General features: G+C 43.1%; 3 protein-coding genes across 7 annotated transcripts in view; all 3 read right to left on the bottom strand.

The window, feature by feature from the left end:
* The window catches only part of loxl3b (lysyl oxidase-like 3b), a 25060-nt gene extending 17046 nt beyond the window's left edge, over positions 1-8014 (bottom strand). For all 4 annotated transcript variants that reach the window (XM_031877386.1, XM_031877387.1, XM_031877388.1 and 1 more), the window contains exons 1-4: positions 7736-8014; positions 3913-4281; positions 2969-3132; positions 1302-1519 (exon numbers count right to left, since the gene is read on the bottom strand). In XM_031877386.1, coding sequence (XP_031733246.1) covers positions 1302-1519; positions 2969-3132; positions 3913-4273 — 743 coding nt within the window. In that variant the 5' untranslated portion in view covers positions 4274-4281; positions 7736-8014. The remainder of the gene's footprint in view (positions 1-1301; positions 1520-2968; positions 3133-3912; positions 4282-7735) is intronic.
* A 1617-nt stretch (positions 8015-9631) lies between these two features.
* On the bottom strand, positions 9632-16352 carry pank2 (pantothenate kinase 2). 2 transcript variants are annotated; one of them, XM_031877420.1, is made up of 7 exons: positions 15987-16352; positions 15169-15521; positions 14486-14739; positions 13422-13598; positions 12089-12212; positions 11463-11588; positions 9632-11203 (listed from the first exon to the last, which is right to left on the bottom strand). In XM_031877420.1, exons 1-7 carry the CDS (start codon positions 16177-16179, stop codon positions 11153-11155), a joined length of 1278 nt encoding a protein of 425 aa, XP_031733280.1. In that variant the 5' UTR covers positions 16180-16352; the 3' UTR covers positions 9632-11152. The 2 variants fall into 2 exon arrangements, with proteins under 2 accessions (XP_031733280.1, XP_031733281.1); XM_031877421.1 differs by having other exon boundaries at positions 13455-13598.
* Positions 16353-16791: 439 nt separating this feature from the next.
* The window catches only part of mavs (mitochondrial antiviral signaling protein), a 6384-nt gene continuing 866 nt past the window's right edge, over positions 16792-22309 (bottom strand). Inside the window, exons 2-5 of the mRNA XM_031877423.1 lie at positions 21405-21527; positions 20715-20895; positions 19633-20354; positions 16792-18747 (exon numbers count right to left, since the gene is read on the bottom strand). Of these exons, the coding sequence (XP_031733283.1) occupies positions 18016-18747; positions 19633-20354; positions 20715-20895; positions 21405-21527 (1758 nt within the window). The 3' untranslated portion in view covers positions 16792-18015. The remainder of the gene's footprint in view (positions 18748-19632; positions 20355-20714; positions 20896-21404; positions 21528-22309) is intronic.

Genomic DNA, 22309 nt, shown 5'->3' with positions numbered 1-22309 from the left:
CACACACACACACACACACACACACACACACACACACACACACACACTCTGTCTCTGAGCTGCACACACACACTTCAGGTAAAGTACTGGAGGGTCAGCGGTGAATAACATTCCTCCAGACTTCAGTATATTGTGTTACAGACTTCAGGTCACCACGGTGTGATCACGGAGCTATTCCAACTATTCACAAGTTTAAAGTGGAGGAAATAAGAGCCAGTACTCCCTTCATTCACATGTTGGCGTTTGTATCGGCTGGTATCAGCAATCCTTATTACAATCTCAGTTTCTTGGCATTTCTTGGCATTAGAACATTATTAGGTTAAATATTTGGGATAATTGCGACTGGCAAATACTATAGTCTCAGTAAGTTCCTGCCTTCAGAACACCTTTAAGACCAGACTGTGTTTGGAGGAGGTACATTTCAAGCACTGAAGTAAAATCTAAACCTGGATTGGAGTTCTCTAGATAATTGTGAAACGCTGGTTGTTTGTCTACAATATAACCAGAAAGACTTGAAGACGCCCGGAGCACAGAGACAGCACAGAGTGCAGGCTGGCTTCTCTCCAGTCGCTGCTGTCTGTTCATTATGTGACCTCCCTCCCTAGAACCCGGATCAGTCCTCTCAGCCTTCACACACGTTTGAGAGAAAACACACATCGTACAACTGTGAACCATCTGCAGGGAATGAATAACGTGTGCAGTCCCACTGAAGAACAAACTGGGGGAGAGGTCTGAGAGTTCACCAAAGTATTCACTGGTCTTTTCAATGGAGAGTCCATGTTGTTTAATTAGTAAAGAAAACAACGGGAACAGGTTTAAAATGTTAAATGTAATTGGACCATTATTGTCCAGTAAGATTAGTTATTTGTAACCCTCTGTGCATGCATTTAATTTAGAGAGACAGAGACAGAGGTATGACGCAACAAAGGCCCCAAGGATGGAAGAAAGTATTACAGCTAGCTTAGCTTAGCATAAAGACTGGAAACAACAGCTAGCCTGGCTCTGTCCAGAGGTAACTAAATACACCTACCAGCACCTGAAGAATTCACAAATTAAGTTATATTTTTAAAAACATACAAAAACCAAGTGTGAAAACAACACAATGTGGTTTCCCGGTGGGTTATATACCAAGCTAGCTGTTTCCATCTGTTTCCAGTCTTTATGATGAGCTGCAGTCTGTTTCTACTCAATGACAGAATACAGATCTGTCTTGTGTTATGATCTCTGCCTGTATAAACAGTTGTAAGACACAGTTGAACCAGAATCAGATTTTATTGGTGGAGTCGAGCGATTCTACTTACTTGTAGAAGTTCTTGTTGACTTTCCTCTCATGAGGGAATCCCAGCATGCCGCAGACCACGTGTGTGTTTTTGATCGTCCATCCCAGGTCGCAGATCTGCGCCCAGCCGTCTCTGTACTTCACCTCCACCACGCCCTCCGTGATGGGCGGCTTCTTTCTGGACATGGCCACCACGGGCCGGAGACGCACCTCCTCTATCTTGTTCTCATCGACTTGAGCCTGTTAATTACAATAAAATAAAACCTTAATCCTATTACACATCTGCACCTAAATCTTAGTATGTCTTCCTCTCGTATCTTTTAGTGTATATTTCTTTAAAATCTTCAATGAAGACAGTTAAATGACATTAAGAGGCTTTAGTTTGCAGATAAAAAGGTTGTTTTCTTTATAATGCTCATACTGACACATCCATGCACACATATGCACGTCTCTCTAACACTCTTGAACGAGGGGAACAGACACAATGACTCACAGCTGTTACAGAGTGATTTTAGGTCCAAACAGCTCACAAGTGGTAAACGTGACTACCTCTGATTGCAGCTTTGCAGTGAGTCACTTCCTCTGTGGTTTATTTGGAAAAGAAAAGCAGGCCTGTGGTCACACACTGAAGTCTGGACGCCACATCTGGCTGAGCCTGAAGAGGGAGAGTAGCTGTGCCTCTGAAAGGCCGCCCACTTATGAAACGCTTATGAAACATTTTTCATAAGATCCTTCTATGTAACAGAGACGCCTCCTCCAGTCATTCAAGCCCAGTCTGCGGAGGCCGAGTCCCCGCTCTAACCTTGTTCACCTCGGACCAGTCGCTTAAACAAATGAATATCAAAGAAGGAGATAGCCGGCATCCCACCCAACAGTGCTCTCTTTAGATTAAGGTTCAAAGGTTCCCTCAGGTCTGAATGTGTATTTATCCAAAGAGGTTTGATTGAAACACTGCTTCACATTCAGCCATCATTCCCACCTGAGAGCACATGAATACAAACACTTATAATCGTTCCACTGGAGGAGGTGGGAGGGACTGACAATGAGTCAATGTCATTAGTCTGTCTATATAATGTTCTCTTTTCTTTTACTATGGTTATTGTGACCGTATTTTAAAAAAAAGTATTTGGAAATAAACTGGTTTCTTATTCTGATGTAATGAGAATCACTTCTTTGAAATTAGGTGTGTAACGATATGAAAAATGTACGAAAAATGAAATATTGATCATGTCTTCCTTCCCAGACGCCCCTCACACAGATTAATGTAGTTAATATACAGTAAACATATGGTGACGTCATCCTTAAACCCTAACTGGGAGTTGCTGATGAAGGAGTGGACAACATCACGACAGCAGAAGTTTATCATCTGACCCGGTGACCGGAGTTCACGACCCCGCTGACAGTCAGCTTTCATGTGATGGAGGCCACGTCAGGTTTACCGAGGAAGCTCCTCACTCACTGCGAGGAGGACAACATATATGGAGAGCCTGCTGCTCTTAACAGGCTCACACACATGGTATAGAGCATCAACAGCATGTGTGTGGCAGCTCCAGGTGGAGAAGCACCGAGGCGATGAATGTCTTCCATGTGGGTTGAATCTTACAGTCTACAGGCTGTGGAGCCCAGTTTATGGGCTTTTAACAGGTTCAGAATGAACATTATCTTTACTGCAACAAAATGACAACTTACGTCAATAACATTAGAATCCACGAAGCCGGGGATCCTCTCGTCTTTGCACACGACTCCGGCATCCTCGTCGTGAGAGCAGTCGCTGTTGCCCCAGCCACGCGACTTGCAGAACTCAATGCTCTTCTCTCCTCCGCTGCACTGCACGTTGTCCAGCCAGATCTTCCCTGAACAGGCAGCAGACTGTTAGTGTGGCCCCAGCACCCTCCCAGGCCTTTCAGAAAATGTATTTATTCATGTATTTATTTAGTGACCAGGGACAGTGCACATTAATCAACATTTCAGTTCTTCAGCTCAATGTAAATGTGCTGAAGTTAGCTAGAGAGCTACTTTCCGTCTGTAGTCCCTCAACATTTAAAACTGGACACCACCGTGAGCTTTCCTCCTTTAACAGAACATCAGGCTGATGAGTCTCTGTGGGTTTCATTGTAACGAACATACAGATGTAAACATGAGCTGCTCAACAAATCTGATAATTGGGCCATAAATAACTGTGTCATCAGCGTACATGTGAATGTTGACAGATGGGCAGACTAAAGGCAGGTCATCAATGTACATGCTAAACAACACAGGGCCCAGTATTACCAGCATTAAGTAAGCAGTCCAGGCCTGGAAGATGCACTTGGTGCTTATGGCAGCAATCTCTCCACAGTTGCTTTAATGAAAGAATCGACTAAAAGTCTCGAATGTAAATGTGGTCCAATATGTTTTAAAGTACCCTGAATAAAGATGAGGGTTTCTAATTTTCCAAAATGAAGAATTACAGGATATAGGTGAGGACTGCCACCTACAACTGCCAAACTTTAAACTGTTTAAACATTACTTTGACACACAGAACTCTATGATTGCACTATCTGAATATCCTGCGTGATATCCAAACATGTGAGCATCATAAATGCCCATATGTGATGGCACACAGTGTGTTAAGTGGCCGAGGTCACTCTTACCTTGGCCCTTGCCGTATTTGGCGCTGTGGGTCCATCCCGTGGCCGAGACAAAGCCCAGTTGGCGACAGAGCACGTTGGCGTTATGTATTGAGAAGTCGTCGTCACAGATGGTTCCCCACTCCCCCTTGTAGAAAAGCTCCACCCGACCCTCGTTGTGTTTTCGGGGGTATCCGGACAGTCTGACCTTTAGCCGTGCGGTCTGGGACTGGGGGGACGGGGACGGTGTGGGCGATGGCGAGGGCGTCCGCGTAGGTGTCCGAGTGGCTGCGTTTGATGGCGTCGTCTGGGCCAAACAGCAAGGTAACCACAACCCAAACAGAAGGCTGAATGCTAACCGTTGCCTGCGTCTTGACTTCTCCATTATTTCGGCTGCACATGAAGAAAAGGATAAGAGACATCTTTCAATGTTTCAATTTCAATGAATTAAGGAGAAACCAGCTTCTACAGATTAGACAGTACAGAGCCCCTAAAGGGACACGGGCCAAAGGTTTCTGCTGCATCAGGAAATATCTCACGGGCACGAGGAGACACTGGCTGAACTCCTGAGAGCACAGAATATCATCAGACAACTAAAAGATAATAAGTTAAACAATCACACCTTTCACTCTTACTGTACACAGTGCATCCCAGACCGTTTCATTATATGAGCTACTGATGTCACATTAGAGGTTTGGGAACTTTGCTCATCAGTTTCCCTCTGTTACCAGTCTTCATTGCTAAGCTAAGCTAACCGCATGCTGACAGAGTGTAGTGTATTTCTCTTCCTTTATGGCGATTCACACATGGATTAGATCCAAACATTTCTGAACAGGTGAGGTGTGTCTGTACTAGTTTCTCTCTAAATTAATTCCATGTTGGGACACTCTTAAGTACTCTTAATACCGTTTAGTGCTATTCTGATACGAGAGGGAGGCCTTTGAGCTACCCAAGTTTTAGTTGTCCCCCAAATGTCTCTCCGGTCTCCAAACAGACTTGTGGTAACACTTGGGCCCTAAATGATACCCTGAATGCATCTTATAAGTAGCTGGAGCTAAAACCAAGAGGGTTCCCACAGAGGAGCTGAGAATACAATAAGCAGATGGAAGTACTGTAAGGAGTGATGTAACCGTGTAGAGCTGCTCCGGCAGTTTGAGTCAAACCATCTGGTGAGTGTTGACTTCACTCAGATGTGTGGAAGAATAACAGGGAACGTTTAAAGGTGTGTAGAGCTCCATAGCTACACGATGAGGTCGATCACGTGAATGTTTATATGATATCAACAGCTGCACCTTCACAGTACGTTTGACGCTCTTTTGTAGCTTTTCTGTCCATTGTTCCCCACTGCTGGCGAGCTGCTGTTCAGTTTTTATTGGGCAGACGTCCCCGTCATTCAGAACATTCTCCTCCGGGTTGATGTTCATTCATATTTCTTGATACAAGCCCTCTTTTCCACATGAAGTGTTCACCCTGCGCTCTGAAACGTTCCTGTACAGCGATGCTAACACAGGCCTGCTATTGATAACTTGACAGCTACACTCCTTCTTTGCTTTTAGCGAGAGGTGGGGGGTTGTTCCTCCAGAGACACAAATACAGTAGTGTGATGTGTTGGTACAGAAACCACAAACTTAAGGTGCCCTTTCCAAAACATGTCTGAGACTGACTGTGTCGTCTGAGTCCAATTGCACGGTGTATGGAAGGACACACACGTTCACACTAAGCCTCTAAAGGCAGGCGGTGCCACACTGTGAGGCAGATATTCTGTTTATTAAAGCTTTCTGCATTTAAGATATTGTTGATGTTAGAGATCAGGCATACAAAGGAGGAGGAGGGGCCAAATACAGAAAGACGCCCTGAAAGAATGAAACCAAACACTCCAGCTATTTGAGGATTGTACTCCTTTCTTACTGCGAGTTCAATGAGAATATGCTATCAGTGTTTGTGCTAAGCTAGGCTAAAAACATAGTTATAACGCTGATATACAGTAGATCTATTGAACCAAATCCTGATGAGAGGGCAAAAAGGTGTATTTCACATAATTCTGGAGTATTTCTGTTTCATGTTCAGCATTTTTAGAAGGTAAAAATCTCGTTAACGTACATCCGTCAAAGATGCCTCAAAACCACCACACGATGATGGGTGGTAATGGGTGAAGCATAATGAATGTGAAGGCCCAACTCATTCAAGGAACCCATTGACTTTCAGACGAGGGAACAGGAAGTGTAAAAACGCTGACTCATCCCTGCAGCAGTCTACAGAGAGGATACAGACACACCTACAAGACAACAACCATCTCAACCTGAAGCAGCACATGAACGTCTCCTCTCTGGGGGTGTATATATGGAATCCTGGGAAATGTAGGAAAGTACCAAATGAACGTTGAAGCCGAACTGTGTGGAACTATAATAATGTCGTTAACTGCCTGCTGTAAACATCCATCACAGTTAACAGACTGCTATCTTTACAGGGTCGACCTTTAATCACAGTTGGGGGTTCGATCCCCGGCTCCTACTGTCCGCCTGTCGAGGTGTCCGTGTCCGGGGGACTTCACAGCAACACACTGCTCCCCAAAATGCTTTGGGTTAACTGCAGAGGTCCAATTTGATGTATGCACCTGGATGTATATAAGTTTAATTACAACCAACTATCGGTCGCACCTCTGAAGAAAGTGGTTTAGATAATATGGCTGAACTGTTATTGTTACAGGAATCTCTCTCTCTCTCTCTCTCTCTCTCTCTCTCTCTCTCTCACCCATTGAACTGTTTCTCTTCCTCTCTCGCCCCTCGCTGAAGCAGGGACTCTCCATACCAATGTGCACATGGATCATGGATCAGGTCTTGTGAAAGGCTAAAATCAACCAGCAGCAGCAGTTCTCTGCATCGCCGCATTTCTTTGCTTCAACATACGGAACACTTTGGTCATCTTTGTCGGAGACACTGTATGCACACATTCCCACCAAAACACACATATAACTTGCTGATCAATTCACCAGCAGAGTTCTGTTCCTCGCTGTGCTTTTGTAGACTGAAACAGAACTGCCTTGTTGTTGACCTCAGAGGAACTTTGTGAACCTGTATGTCTAACAACGAGACAACATGAGCGCGAGCCACATCAAAGAGAGTGGACGGATGACTGAAGAAACTGCATTCCAGAGGAACACTGAAGGAGAAGACAGGTTTCAGTGTTCACTATAGAGAAGATCAGGAGAAAGGGAGACTAGAGCTGCTCTATATGGAAACAAGCGGTGGTCAAACGTTTCTCTCTCCAACAATAACAATAACACAGTTAGAGAGTTGTAATCTTGACAGAAACATTTAACACTACCACTTTATAATAAGGGAATCTTTAAAAGCTATTACGTCTTTTTAGCTCTTTGAGACCATCTGGACCAACAATTTATACAAGTTTAGAAACCTCAGGCTTGATGGGTTATCAGTTATTAATGCATTAAGAACATTGACTACTAAGTAAAAAACACCATCAGAAAGGATTTTACAACCCAAATGTTGCTCTATGCTGTATACGTGACCTACAAAGCAGTAAAAACGTCATCTTTCATTAATATATATAGCTACAACTTATTTACCCTTTGTGAGTTACGAGAAGGTTTCAGTGCATCACAGCAGATATTTTGGCAGCAAGGACTCCTGTGAACACACTTCTGACTATTTTTCAAAGTCAATATTTGGCTTTGGGAACACGTCTTGTTTCCTGTTGCAGCATTCCTCACATTTTTTCCATCTCCAAAATTCAGCATCCTAGAAGTGAAAGCGTTGGTTGTACTAGTATATATATATATATATTAGGAATAGGGCATGATTACAAACCACAAACACATCCTCCTTACCTTGTGTTTCCAGTATGCGGAGGTTATAACGGTTCCAGTGCAGAGGGGCTGGGTCTTCAGTTGTTTTGGTGATCCCAGAAGTTCACAAGCTGAAACCCTCCAAAAGGCAAAAGATGAATAAATATCCCAGTACTGGTGCTAATTCATCTCCTCCGTCAAACACTGGTCCAATTTACAGGGCAGTGGTCCATCTAGCAGCCAATTACTCCTTACAGCGGTATTGTCTGTAAATTGCCAGCTGTGCAGCCGTCACTGAGGAGGAGGAGGAGGAGGAGGAGGAGGAGGAGGAGGAGGAGCAGGAGGAGGAGGAGCAGCAGCAGCAGCAGCAGCAGCAGCAGCAGCAGCAGCGGTGGGCTGGCTTTATTCCCTGGAAAGACACTAACTCATTCATGGATGGTTCTGTAACAGGAGGTCCTATCTTGCATAACGTCAAAAAACCCACGTGAATTTCACTTATGTCACAGAAGATTTACAACCTGAAAATATCTGCAAAAATATCTTCTTCGGAAAACATTTTGTCTGTAAAATCAATAAAAAATATCCTTCTATTGACCTGCAGTTGAAGCAGGTAGCTTGGACGTTAAGGGGACTAAAATTCAATCTCCAATGATGTCAATAAATACCTTGCTGGTGAAAACAGGCGAGCATATATGTTGTAACATGTAACATTATGCTTCCCCCTAACTGTAGCCTTAAAACGTACAGTTTGGCCTTTCAACAAACCTTTAATTTGAAGGAATAATTCGACTTTTCGGTTAGCGTATCAACGCTCGCATGCTAGCCCGTAAGGCTAAATTAGTTAGCTTGCTCATTAGCAAACTGCGTAAATAAGCTAACCGCACTTTCTCTCATAGTTTAATGTGATGTTGTGTTAAGCAGCTCTTCGTTTGTGTTTTTAACTGTAATCCTGGAACATGGAGAAGATGAATACAGAAGGCACAACAATTGTGACTGACTTTCACACCCATAATATCAAAAACTTTCACCGCAGATGCTCTCTCCTCACTACAACACTTTTACTGGCTTTTCGGAAAAAAACTCCGGGGTTTCTAGGCGAACTTCGTCGAACTTAGCGAAACATTCCCGCGTCGCCTGGAATCAGAAGCGATGCGCTCGTGTCTCATAGAAAATGAATGGGGGTGAACTCCACCTCATGTTCGCCTTCAGTTTGTCTTTACCATAAATGAGATAATACTGCATGGTAAACACAGTAACTAACAGCCGCGGCTGGTCAATAGAGGGCGCTAGGGCGCCGCCCCACCTTGAGCCACAACAACTAAAATAAAATGAATAATAATAAACTATACAAATTGTCAATATTTGTGTTTTTGAAATATGGAATCACCAGTAATATGTGTAAAATATGATATCTGCGGTAAATATATGCTTTTCCTGCACGTCCTCTCCGCGCGTGCACGTCTCAGCAGCTCTGGGGCGCTGGAGAAACTGCCCAAAAGAGGCGGGGCTATGAAGCAGTTTAGCCAATTGCTGGTTAAAGATATAAATGTGTGACATACAATTTAACCAATCAGCCAATCAGCGTCCTCAAATAGATTCCGCTTGGGGCAGAATGATTATTTTGTATAACGAGAAGACTGCTACCTGGCACTATCTATCTATAGATATAGATATATATATATATGATAAAAAATAGTTTAACAGCTTCAACATTAAAGTAATGTAAATATTAATGCATCAATACTTATAATTCAATATATTATTCTGAAATTAGCCATTCTGCGTGACTACTTCCCTTTAGTTTAAGTATATTTTGATGCTAATACTTATGTACTTTTAAAATTGTAAAAGACTTTTACTTGTAACAGAGTATTCCACAGCTATGCTGGCTCTGTAGAAAGGTGACAACGAAAGCAAATAAACACATTTCTCCACAAGTTGACACAAAGATATGAAAGGCATGTATTTAATAGGAACAATTAAATAGGACATTTGTCATGACTGAAAAAAAATTTTCTTTGCAATGTAACATTACAAGCAAACAGTGGGACACCCTATAGAGTTACAGTTTCTCTCATTTCAAATCACATTGCTGAACACATTAGTGTATTCTATACAAACACATGACAGGCACTTCATTTTAAAATCAACTTACTGTATATAGAACTTTCAGATACATTTTTGTCAAGTAACTCATTTGTGAGTGAAATCTCTTTTAGAAAGTTGAGGATTCATTCTGGTCCCTGTAATCCATCGGTGGAAACATTAAAGTGGGACGGATAAGCATTCAATGAAATGATGGGACAAATAACTCTGATAACAAGCATGTCAGAGACACAAGTTCTACCTTCAGGAAGCCTGACTAAGACGTACAGTGAATTCACAACATTTAAGTACCGACATGCTGAACAAGACAAACGTGGTTTGGGATCACAGGACCTCAAGCCTCCATTGGAGGGATGCATCACGTTTCTGCATTAAATGAACCTTTTTTCTTATTAAATCTGGGGAAAACTCAGGGATATAATGCCCTCATTGTTACCTCAATTCTCACATTCATCAAAATCTATTTCCACTTGCTCTGATTTCCCTCTAGAAGGAGAGAGATGCAGTGGCTCAAGGGCACTTCAGCAGGGCAGGGGTCAGAAAGGGACTTTAAATGTATCACTTGGACTCTACAGTCCAGTCTCACGAACCTCAAAACTGATTGTCTAGATTTTCTGATACCTGCACTGTTACAAAATGACAGCCTGGAGTAAACAATTGGGTTCATAAATGTTACACACATTAAGATCTCAATTGCTGACAGTAAATAAACGCCACGCATTCTATAACAGTAACAGTGAACGTCTCCTTTAAAGAGGAGTATCAGATGGATGGGAGTGCTATCACGACAACGTCTTGCCCGACAGTCTTTACATTTTAGTTCAATCGTCTAAAGTCTCAAGATATCATCCACGACTTGGTTGATTTCCCATATGTTGTTATTTAGGACTGTAAGTATGTAGGGATGACAGGATTAGTCAATAATAATAATAATAATGTCCTGTTTGTAATTAAATCAACAACATATTCAGGAAATAAACAATGATGAATGACGCTTTACTGGTAAAATGTTTCCTTTAAGTTCTAGCCACCAAATGATAAACTAATAAGAGAATTGAACAACCTTCCATCCAGCTGTTCCTAAGTAGGGTCAACATCAGGCCCAGGACCTGAACCCTCTGAGGGGTGAATGCAGTCCTTAAGACTTTGTGATGACGAGTACTCTTTAAGTGTTTCAGGCTTGATTGCTGACGTTGAAATGTTTGACAGTTTACCTGCCACAGCCACAATTTAGCAGTAACTGGCTGGTGGCTGACGCAGCATCCCAGTATGGAATTAATTCTGGTCAGTCTAAAGTGCGAAAGGTTTTTGCAGCAGATTGACAAGTACTTCTTTGGATGTAGAGTGGCCCGATTAGGACGGATGCAGAAGCTCTAACAGGGCTCCAACTGCTCCGAAGTAGCCCTAAAAAACAAAAAACAGACAATAACCGAGTTAGAAATCACACGAAACTGCAATTTAGGTCTTTGAACAAGGCCAAAAAGAGAAAAAAATACATTTTTAGTCTCTTTAAACCGTATGACTTATTATTATTGACTTATGTAACTGATTGTATTTGTTGCACATGTACAATTTTGCTCCATTTAGTGTTACCTCCCTTTGTAGCTCTGTAGTTTGAAGGGTGTTCTATAAATAAAGCTGTTTTATTGTTACAGTTATTTACCTCATGCTGTAGGAAGAGCGCCTTGAGCTGTCCTTTAGACCAGTAGTCCATGGCGTAGGCCAACAGCTTCATCGAGAGCGTGTTCACTCTCAGGAAGTTACCCACAAACACCACTCGCTCTATGTTCTGAGGGGGGAGAGAGAACGAGGGGGATGAAACAAGTTGGTTAATAAGTTTATCTGAAACGGTATCAACACAAATGACAAATATTATTCACGAGTCAAACTGTGAAATCCATTGAGGCAGAATTCAACCAAGCAAAATGGTTGTTACAATAATAATATGACTAATTTGTGTATATTAAGTTATATATTCCTTATTACCGTTAGGTCACAGCTAGTTATCGTAGTAATAATAGAAGCCATACATAAAGCACCGAATAATACCCTTCACTCGTCAACGCAACTAATAAATCATATCGACATAAAGCTTTCCTTGAAATGGTTTTGGGTGGGACGCCCTCTGCTTTAGGTGTTGAACGCTCCTCTACGCCTTCATAGCCCTGTACAATGCTGCTTGATCAAGATGACACAAGGCAGCACCGTAAAGAGGCTGAACGCAGAGAGGGAACGAGCAGCAGGGTCCACAGACAGCTTCATCTAAAGCACCTTTATTTGATCACCAACCTCATTGAGAGCACACATCCTGGTGATGGAGCCGATGTTGTTGGTGATGGTGACCAGTGTTGCCCTGGCCAGGTCCTGTTTGGACACAGACTCCCTCTTCTCTTTGGACATCATGTTGCCAAAACTGTCAGATCAAAACACAAGCCGTATTAGATGAACAAACACAGGAACGTTGTATAATCAGGTGTTGGTATTCGCTGGGTATTCTATTCGAGGATGAAAACAACTGAAATCAAGGAACTAGATGCGGGAATCTGTAGGCACCGCACGACTCCATTCAAACGGCTACGATGCGATTATAAAACGATTATTGATTCATCAAAATACTTTATTTTTGTTCTCACTGTGAGGATCTGCTATTTTTAAAACACTGCATATTTGTAATGATTCATAATTTATAAAAAAAAAAACTGATGAATTTACTTCCATTATCTTTTATTAATTAAATATTATTAACAAATAGAAGAGATGTGTCAGCTGGAATGTTACATTGCCACGCTTTGCACAGAGAACCAACAAGTCATGTGACGTAATAAGCTGCTGTTATTCACTAATAAATAACAAAGACTTCTCTTCAAACAGATGCTGCTTTTAGAGGCAATGAGGGTTCAGGTCTCGTACAAAACGCTTTCTTGAACATGTGGTAAAACTATACGTACATGAATGAGATAAAGTAAGCGGTTACAGCACGTTATTACCATCCGATCCACCTTCCTCAGTGATGCCATGACTTTAACTTAGTGTTGGTTGTAGAGTATCGAGGTGTCCGTAACAACGTTGAGATGCATGTTGTATCTCGGTTCCAATGTGTGCAACAAAGCGTGAAAGCTCTGATTCTCAATTACTGAGTATGGGCGCAAATCCATGGCAAAAAAAGTTGCGACCTACTTTTTGATTGGCTTCAGCCTTCCTGAAGAAGCGTAATGCTTCCATACGTCAGGGTAGTCCGGTGGGATTGTATCCATTTTCGGCTGCTCGAGCTCAGCCGCCTTCACCAAAACTCTGCTAGTATTGGGTTTAGTTTAACGTGTATTACTACCTATGTTGCGTTCAGGAGCAGCGGTTAAGAATAGACATCCCAGTGTCACAGAATTGTTACCGGCAACCATGGAATTGAGTTTTAAATTTCCGATTATTGAGTTTTCTGCCTCTTCAAGAGAAAATCGATGCATCTAAGAATGGATTCCCCCCCCACCGCTAACAGGACCTGCAGTAAATGTAGCACTGTCCTGGTTCACAGCTGTGACTGTGTTTGTGCTGGACGCCACCAAAAACACTTGTGACCCACAGTAGGGAAAAAAACAAAAAAAAAAAAAGCTGCTGTAAACCGCACCTTGAGGCTACAGCCCAACCTGGCAGCCCAAACCTCTCATAGTTTCCTCCATAGATGTCCTGAACCAGCTTGTCCACTCGTGTGCTCTCCCCTTGAGAAGCCATTTCTATTGCTTCCTCGAAAGTAGAGCAGCCAGTCAGCAGGCAGCACAGGCCCAGGAAGGTCCCCCCACCGAGGCTGTGGACACAGAGCAACAGAGATATTCATATTCTAGAAGTGTCAGCAGTCTGGACTGAAAGTCTAGAATTGGAGTCTAAAATGAAGGGCAAAGAGAAAGAGGTTTTGTATATTATACAGACGCTCATCTAGTGTTTCTTTCTCAGCACAAAGGGCCATTATGTCGAGGGACAAGTAAGCATTCATGAGTCACCAGACAGAGAAACCACATTCAAACAAACCAGTGGAGAGGCGGAGGAGGAGGGAAAACTTTAAACTAAACCCAAATCAAGCTGACAAAGAACCATTTTGCTACAGTTTAGTGAGGGAAGTGGTTTGGTAGCAGACAGCTAAAAACAAATACTGCTACTTTTCACAGCAAGGCTCGAGGGAGACACAAGGGGCAGACGTCACCAAGCAAGCCGCCCACTTGACTGGACCCACCTGCAAACCCCTGCATCACTTTAACCTGGTATCAGCCTGCGTGTGGCTCGCTAGAGTTAACTCACGCTTTCCGTTTTTGTTTTTCTGCTGACACAAACAACCATATGTCTTTAAATGTTTAAAGCTACACTCGAAAAAAGAGTTTCGTTGTTTTCTTTGCTCATTCTTTCAAGACTGTAGAATATTATCTGACCTACAAATGCTTTCTTTAATCTTTTTAAATCTGTGGCCGATGAAGGCCCGACTCATCATGAACATATAGGAATTATATTTTGGTTAAATGGGAGCAGCCTGCTTAAAGCAAACTGCAGCAGGCCCAGTGGATTTCCACTAACGTCCTACATAAGCAACACTGGCACCTCATATGTAAATATATATTTCCATTATTTGAATAATATGAAATGACTCGTAGTCCACCAGCCAACATGGCCAGAGCCCAGTAGATCTCCATCACTGATCATTACCTGGTCCCTGTAACTCGTTTGTAGTTGCTCTCAGAGTAAACGGCCAGGATGCTGACCCCAGACCCTATGTTGACCAGCAGCAGAGGGTAGGGGTTCTCCAGTGTGTAGGGCTTCTGGATGCAGCGGTCTGGGTCAGTGGGGTTTTCAAAGTAGTAGCACTCCGAGGGTCCGCTGGAGACCACCGAGTCGATGTACAACACCCCCCGAATCAAACAGTCCAGCTCATCCAGCTTGTGGAGCTGCAGGTCCGCCATCTTTTTTTTTTTTCGTGTGTGAGAGGAAAGAGAACATGGATAACATCACTGAGGGTATGTGGTCAGGAGAACAGAGGCGGGAAACCGGGGGAGGGGGGGAAGCAGGGGGGGGGGGGGGGGTAAGAAAACAGGAAGAGTTGAAAGGACCTTTAGTGTCCAGTCATGATTTAAAAAATGGATTTGCTTTGATTTCTAACCAATTGCATGAGGACATGCATGCCCGTCTTGTCCTTGTAACCACTGACAGTATTACTACATCTTCAAACGCGGATTTCAAGTGTTCTCCATCACTGGCTGTTCTGTTCAGATTACATCACATGCTATAAATAGGTTATACTTCACATGTCAGTCTGCTCTTTCCTTCCTGACAATCTTCACCGTCCAAGCCTGTAAAAGCAAACGAGAAGAAGAGAACAACTGCAGACCCACCGTGCGGAAATCAGACTCAAACTTGTACGCCCCCCCTCCTGTGGCGCAGAGGGTGGTGTGGAGGCTGGAGAAGTGCTTGTTGCGACCCATCTGCAGGAAGGCCGGCAGGTCGTGTGTGGGGAAGCGGATGAAGTGCAGGTTGCCCGTCCTGCCGCACAGCGTCAGGTCCTTCAGCTCCAGGTGCACGTCCCTGATGCCCGTTTTCCCATAGGCGATGTTGGAGGTTAGGTAGCGCCGGATGCTCTTCAGGTTCTCCACCTCCTCCTGCTCCTCCTCTGCTGTGATGTCTTTGGGCTCAAAGTACACCAGCTTCACCAGAGTGCCTCCAATGTCCATCCCAAACCAGGGAAATGCTGCATTATGTGAGATAATATTTAAATAAGAAAAGATAATAAAATCACCATTATTTTGTTTTTGTTTTAACATTGCATGATAGCATATATTTCAAATTGAAAGGCTTAGTGACAGTGAGGACAATAGAGCTGATGTCTCAATGCTGGCCGACATAACAGAAGCAGAAGTACAGTGTGTACTGCGAACGCCATCTTGTTGCAAAATAGATCCTGGCTATTTACTGCCACTACAGTTTATTACATTGTAATACCAATACCAAAATTCTTGTGTCAGTTTTAGCTACATCTCAGAAGATTATAGACATTTACAATTTATTTTTAAGGAATTTTATGCCACTCGTTAAAAGGACACTATTTCCACATTTTGTATTTTCACGACATGTATTTTGTATTTTATATACATGCAAAACGATGCGTTTCCCAGCAAATACACCGAGCCCCATGCATGAAACGGTCAACACCTACGCGGCCTTGTTTTCTTCACAGAGTCGCTCCGAAGCCTCGCCGTCGAGTTGGAGGTCCTCCGGTCGGATGTGTCTCTTCCTGCGGGCGCGGCTGCCTCATTGTCGGGCATCTCCTTGTCGGACCGCGGCTGCTTCGTGGGCGTTTCGTCTTCGTCGATATTTTCATCCTCGCGTTGGTGGCCATTGAACGCCATTATAATAACTTAACTCACTACATACATGCTACAGTTTATGATGAAATAAAACCCCTTGTACGTCAATGGTTTACTACGGTCTATGAGCTAGCTAATTAGCTAGCTAAGTAGCTGTGTCGTTAACGGTCGGTGTACATGTCCTTTTTATGTTCGCTGTCAAGACTGGGGTGGGCGGGGTCAGTCGATGATTGAAGGACTCCAGAACCAATCAGAATGCGAACCCACCAGTCAGAAAACAGCTTATAAAAAGAGGCTGATGTCATATTTTTCTTGAATTAAACATCATTTATGCATGACGTTAAAAACAAGCACACTTTTATTTATCCCTTACAAACATCTTGAATAATATAAAGCTACAGTATATCCCACAAACTCCTTTATTTGTATTTATTTATATTCAATTTATTATAGATTAAACAATAAATACAATACAAATTTAAAAATAAGTACTTTTAAAGAAAGGATAGATTTATGATGCTTTGACAATAGACATTTAATTTACCAAATAGCATTTAACAAATTAATTATATATATATATATATATATATATATATATATATATATATATATATTCATTCCTCTGCAGGGAAATTAACATGCACACTCAAAGGATTTTTTTTAATTTTAGGTTTATTGTTTATATGATTGTCAAGTGCATAGAGACAGTGACTCAACATTTTGACAAACCTTAAACTGAGATTACAATGAGATTGTACATGTGTTCCATAATGGCAATACATTAAATATACGAAGCATCTTTGCAGCTCACACAACACAAATTCTCAAACTTGCTTCTATTTAAAAGGAGAAAAAAATCCAATGGAAAAATAAAATGCCATCTCAAAACATCCACACCAGAAGATGGCCAGAGAACACACAGCCTGTGCGGCAAGTTTTGCCCATTTCCAATTTTTTTATTGTGCATTATTAAATTGATCTCATTGCATAAAAAAACTGAAGTGATGTTTACACTAACTCCATGTTTCTGATGTTTTCAAACATCGAAACAGAAGAAATAAGCAATAACCACAAAAATGACCATTTAAAAACCCAGTTAAATATGAAGCTACTGAAACGACATCTCACAATTAACACTCTCTTTGGCTCTAAAAGAAACAGAAAGTGCTGTAGTTTTTAAATGTTTCGGAATAACTGGTCTGGGCTACGGACCATTTAAAACTTGTAAAGTATGTTATTTAAATATACAGCGTCTAGCTGACTGATTCTTTGAGAATTGAGTGCTTTGGAATGTTTTTAACACATCCGTTTATCTTAAAATACCTATACAGTCTAAATATGTAAATATGTACAAATAAATACAGACAGTGCACTAGCCATCATCTACAGAGTGTGATGCTGGTACTCCGTCTTCCACAGTCCACATCCAGTATAATTCAGGTCCTTTGTACACTAATCTTTACTGGATGACAGCCAACAGTCTTATCTTGAAAGTGCTTATCAGACAAGCGAACATACAAACATTTCTATCACTAACAGACAGCTTAAGTGTATCTGTACGTTCCACATATTTGCAGCGAGTGCATAAATAACCTGAGATCTCAATCTCAGTTCCATGAAGTTCCATTACTAATTTAAGAAGGGAAGGTTTGGTTTTTGCTCTCGAGGGAAAACTTCATTCAACATTAAAAAGGATAAAACATGGTCCGACTTTACAACATACTCGTAATTAATGACATGACCAAAGGTCTGGCAAATCAGCTATTATTACTATAGGCAACTACTAAACAGCTGCCTCTGGCCTTTCCAGTGATACAATAAGGCACCATAACCCCAAGATCCTCATCTTAACTTCCTTTAAAAAGGTATTAAATCCCCTTAATTCCTATACCTCCACGCCAACAGCAGTGCACAGGCGCCCACTCCTGCAGCGGTCAGAATGTACTTTGTATTAGCTGGCTGGGTGCAAGAGGCCGTCTTCTTCTCTGAATCCTTCAACTCAGCAGCGGGTGCGGGCTCAGAGGGGTGGCACTCCTCACTGGACGGGGTGTTTACGCTCAATACAGGGTCCACAGTGTTGGTGGGAAGTGGTGGTGCAGAGGCGATCTCCTTGGCTGCTTCACCGTTAACGATGTGAGCTTGTGTTGGGCTCTGGCCGTCCAGGTCAAGGATAGACGGCTCCTCGGATACATGCACCACATGCGTCAATACCTGGTGTCTCTCCAAACCCCGACAAGGGGACTCGTAGTAGTTTTCCTCCGGTTCACTATGGCTAAGAGCAATGCCGTTCTCCTGGCATGGCAGTGCGGACGCTGTACTCACAGTGATGGAGCTGACAGCAGAGCACGCAGGAGGTTGGGCGGCGGTCACAGCGTCCGGTGCAGCATCGCTGATTTCCAGACGCTCACTGTCACCGGAGTAAGGCTGCACCGGGTAGCTGGGTGCACAGACAGCGGGGCTGCCATTATTTGGTGGGTGGATGCTGATGAGTTGGCCAGGCTTGCTCAGACACACATGGCTGTCATCACAGAGAGAGGCGTCTATCCCAGCAGCACCCGGCAGGGGGGAGGATGCAGCTGCAGTTTCTGTCTGTGGGCCGCTTTCAACAATCTGCAGATGAAAATGAGGTCAAGTTTAGCTTTTAAAAAGCAAGCTGGTGTAGTTTTTTCTCTGTCAGGTACGTGAATGTGGTTTGAAAAGACGTTAGGAAAACTACAGCTTAACAGCTCCAAGTGAAGTTGAATCGATCCCTCTCAAACAACATTAGAAGAGTATATTCTACTCAAAAATGTTATGCTGTTGGGTGAAAACACCTATGATTGAGGTGTTATTAGTAATGTAATGGGTTTCATTAAAGGTACCATATGCTAGGTGACTAGCAGCTCTATGTTTCTATGAGTAGGTCGCCGTTTTTTTGTTGTTTTATTAAACTGATCGAGAGCTGACGGCTGCAACGAGCCAAGAAACGCTGCAATGTGAGTAAAAGCAAGAAATAACAAACTGCAAGCCAGCAAACATGAATGTAAATAATGCAGGATTTAAAATATTAAAGAAATACACACAATTAGTTTTTGTCAGAAACACTGAACGAGAGTTGCATTGAGTTACATTATGATGCGTTCAGGCTCTATTCAGTAAAAATGAGGCGCAGGTTAATTGTAACTTTACCATGATGTGTTCAAATGTAATGTTTGTCTAGAAACTTGAATGAATACACTAGTATGAAAGAGATGTTTTCACAGCAATATAAAACAGACATCATGGGATTGTTAACGGTTTAACTGACTAACGTAGAATATCTCTCCCACTGTTGGTCACTCGTATTCTATTGTCATAATGACGTTTCAGTCCTCAGACCTTCACCAAGTAAAAGTCATGAATGAATACATTTAGTTAATGTTTGATGAAGGTTTGAGGACCAAAACAAATAGTACCAGAGACATCTTTTGTGTTTTTATTACCTTTATCTTAAAATGAACATATGTGGGTATTCACCTGTGTGGTAGGAGGTTCAGAGGTCTCTTCAGGCTGCAGGACAACAGCTGGTTTGAGGTCCACAGGAGGGGTGGTGTCCTGGACTGGAGGCTTCTCTGGAGTCATCGTGAGGAAAGAGGATCCGTCGGTGACATCTGAGTTCGTCTGGGTTGGAGAGGGACTCTGCGGTGGCCTGACCTGTGTGGAGGTAGTAGTTGTCTGGAGAGGATCCGGGCTGGGTGGAGCGTCTGTTTCACGCCGGGGTGGTTGATGAGTGGCCACATGGTCGATCGATACCTCGCTGTTTTCTGCGCTCTCCTGATCAGGGATCACACCGTTATCACCAGAGACGTCCTGGATGTCTGATTCAGAGTTTTCCTCCGGCTCCTGGTGAGCGTTAACCTCCCTCTGAGGCGATGGAGGTGTGCTCGTCTGAGCGTTTGGGCTCTCAGGGGACGTGGGAGGTGTTGATGGACGGGCTGCCACTTCACCCTGAGTTGATTGTGGGGGCTCAGGGACCAGCTCAGGTGGAGAAACAGCCTCAGGAACTTGTGGCTGCACGGGGGTTTCCAGAAGGGGGGAGGCCTCGGCGGCTGGCTCCGGAGGAGCCGACGCTTCAGCTGGCGGAGCAACAGCAGCCTGACTGTTTGCACCGCTCTCTGGGACGGGCAGAGGACTGGCAGATGGTGCTGGATGGACGTGTGCCCTGACGACAGTCGTTGGAGGGGAGCCGGGGTTGGAATCTAGGGCAAAGCAAACAACGTTGTCTTTTAAATCCATTTTGAATGCATGTGACTAAAGCTCCTGAGGGGCTAGCTGACTGTGTGATAATACAGTAATCCAGTTATCATTTACTCACTTACTGGAGTTTCTAACGAGCACTCGAGTTCTCAGGAAGAACAGAATGTGCTGAATGTCCGATACATTTATTTATTACCGGACACAGACGCATTGCTTGAAGCCTAGTTCTCTTTATTGTCTCACATACTACTTTGATCACAGGAACCCTAAACATTTGATCGAATTAGTTTGAGGTAGTGCTACATATGTTCTGATCAGAAGGGAATAATACTCAGTACGAGGTACTTGACTTAAAGACTTACTGTCGACGCCTCTCAGAGCGTCGTACTCGGCTCTGATCTCTGCTGCTAGAGTCGTATGCTCACACGCCTCAAGTGCGTCGATGAACTGCTCCGGCCAGTTCTCTCTCCTCTTCAGACAGTCCAGAAGAAGCACCATGCTGTCGTAGTTCCCATACATTTCTCTTTTTGCCTCTATGTTTTCCTAAAATTTGATTTCATACAAAAAGAAGCATATGAATACATCAAGTTATGGCTTTGTTGTTAGTGTACTGATGATTGCTTTAGTGAGGTTTATTGTTTCTGTCATCAGTGGTAATAAACATTATAAAAGCCGAACAATAACCACATTTTTCCTCCAAAAATGTTTCTGATCGGATGTGATGTTATGTCAGAAACTAACTGTACAGACTCAATGGTTTATATCAATATTGGCCAAAAAGAGAAACAGTATTGGTCGGGCCCTAATGCTAACAGAGCTGTGCTACGCCTGCTTGTACTTGTAATCTTAAAGTTGGTAACTTTTAAAAAATTGTCATATTTGCTCAAACTGTCACTATATCCTGACAGCAGTACATGAGACCAATAAACGCTGAGAATAATTCCTCTGCCTCCTTTGAAAGCTCGTAATGGCATTTACAAGATACCACAACACCCGAACCAATCCAACAGACCCTAGTCCTAGTCCTAGTCCTTCACACCAACGAAACTTACCCTGTCGTGAGGAGTCAAGCAGGGCAGGTGGATCATTACTTCTCTCACTTTCACCTTGCTCACAATTATCGGCATTTTCCGCCGTAAGTATCCGTTGTACAGCTTGTCACTGGCAAACGACATCTGAGAAATGAGAAAGTGGACAAAAACACAGAGACAGTTACGATCATTTCTGCTCCTGGCATCAACCCTGTCACTACATGGGAGATGGGAAAGTACCCAAAAAACACGTTCAGGCAACCTGATCTGTATCGTCTGCAGTGATCACTGATTCACTGAGTCGGGACTTTTTACTCAGTGAAACCGAAAGTGAAAATGAAGATCAGACGTCCTGCAGCTCCGGGGTAAAAACAGAAAATGGGACCATTTCCTGTCAGTTTACGGGAAACTGTTCTTAAAGTGTGCGACTCATTCTGCACAGCTGCAACTCTTCTCTTACGTTGTCAAGAGGAGGACAACGCTCGTTCAGGTCAAGGTTGCTGTTGTCTGGCATACGAAGAAGGTGAACAGGCCCAGACTAGTCACTGATTAATCACCTCCACACTTCAGCTTCATAACTGAACTTCAAATGTGCAGCATGAACGTCTCACTCCACACACGTGCGCACACACACACACGGCTTTGTCAGGGTCAAATATAAAGCCTGGGAACACTTTGTATTGAATGCAACTTAAAACCTTCACTCTGTTTGTATCTAAACAGTCAGGTGAAGTAATCTGCTGTCAGTCAGGGGAGGGAGGGACATCTCAGGATTATCCGTCAAATGGAGCAGCACGTTACATGTTAGTGTCAACATGGAACTAATGTCAGAGGCAGAAACCAAAGAGCAAAGTCTTCCTCAACGTATCATTAGCCCTCAGAGGTCGAGCTTTACCTCTCACTCTCACTCACACACACACACACAC

This window comes from Anarrhichthys ocellatus, unplaced genomic scaffold (genome assembly GCF_004355925.1).
Source record: "Anarrhichthys ocellatus isolate YVR2014 unplaced genomic scaffold, GSC_Weel_1.0 scaffold135, whole genome shotgun sequence".
NCBI lineage: Eukaryota > Metazoa > Chordata > Actinopteri > Perciformes > Anarhichadidae > Anarrhichthys > Anarrhichthys ocellatus.
The sequence above is the reverse complement of the archived record's forward strand: the minus strand, read 5'-3'. Positions and strand labels throughout refer to the sequence as shown.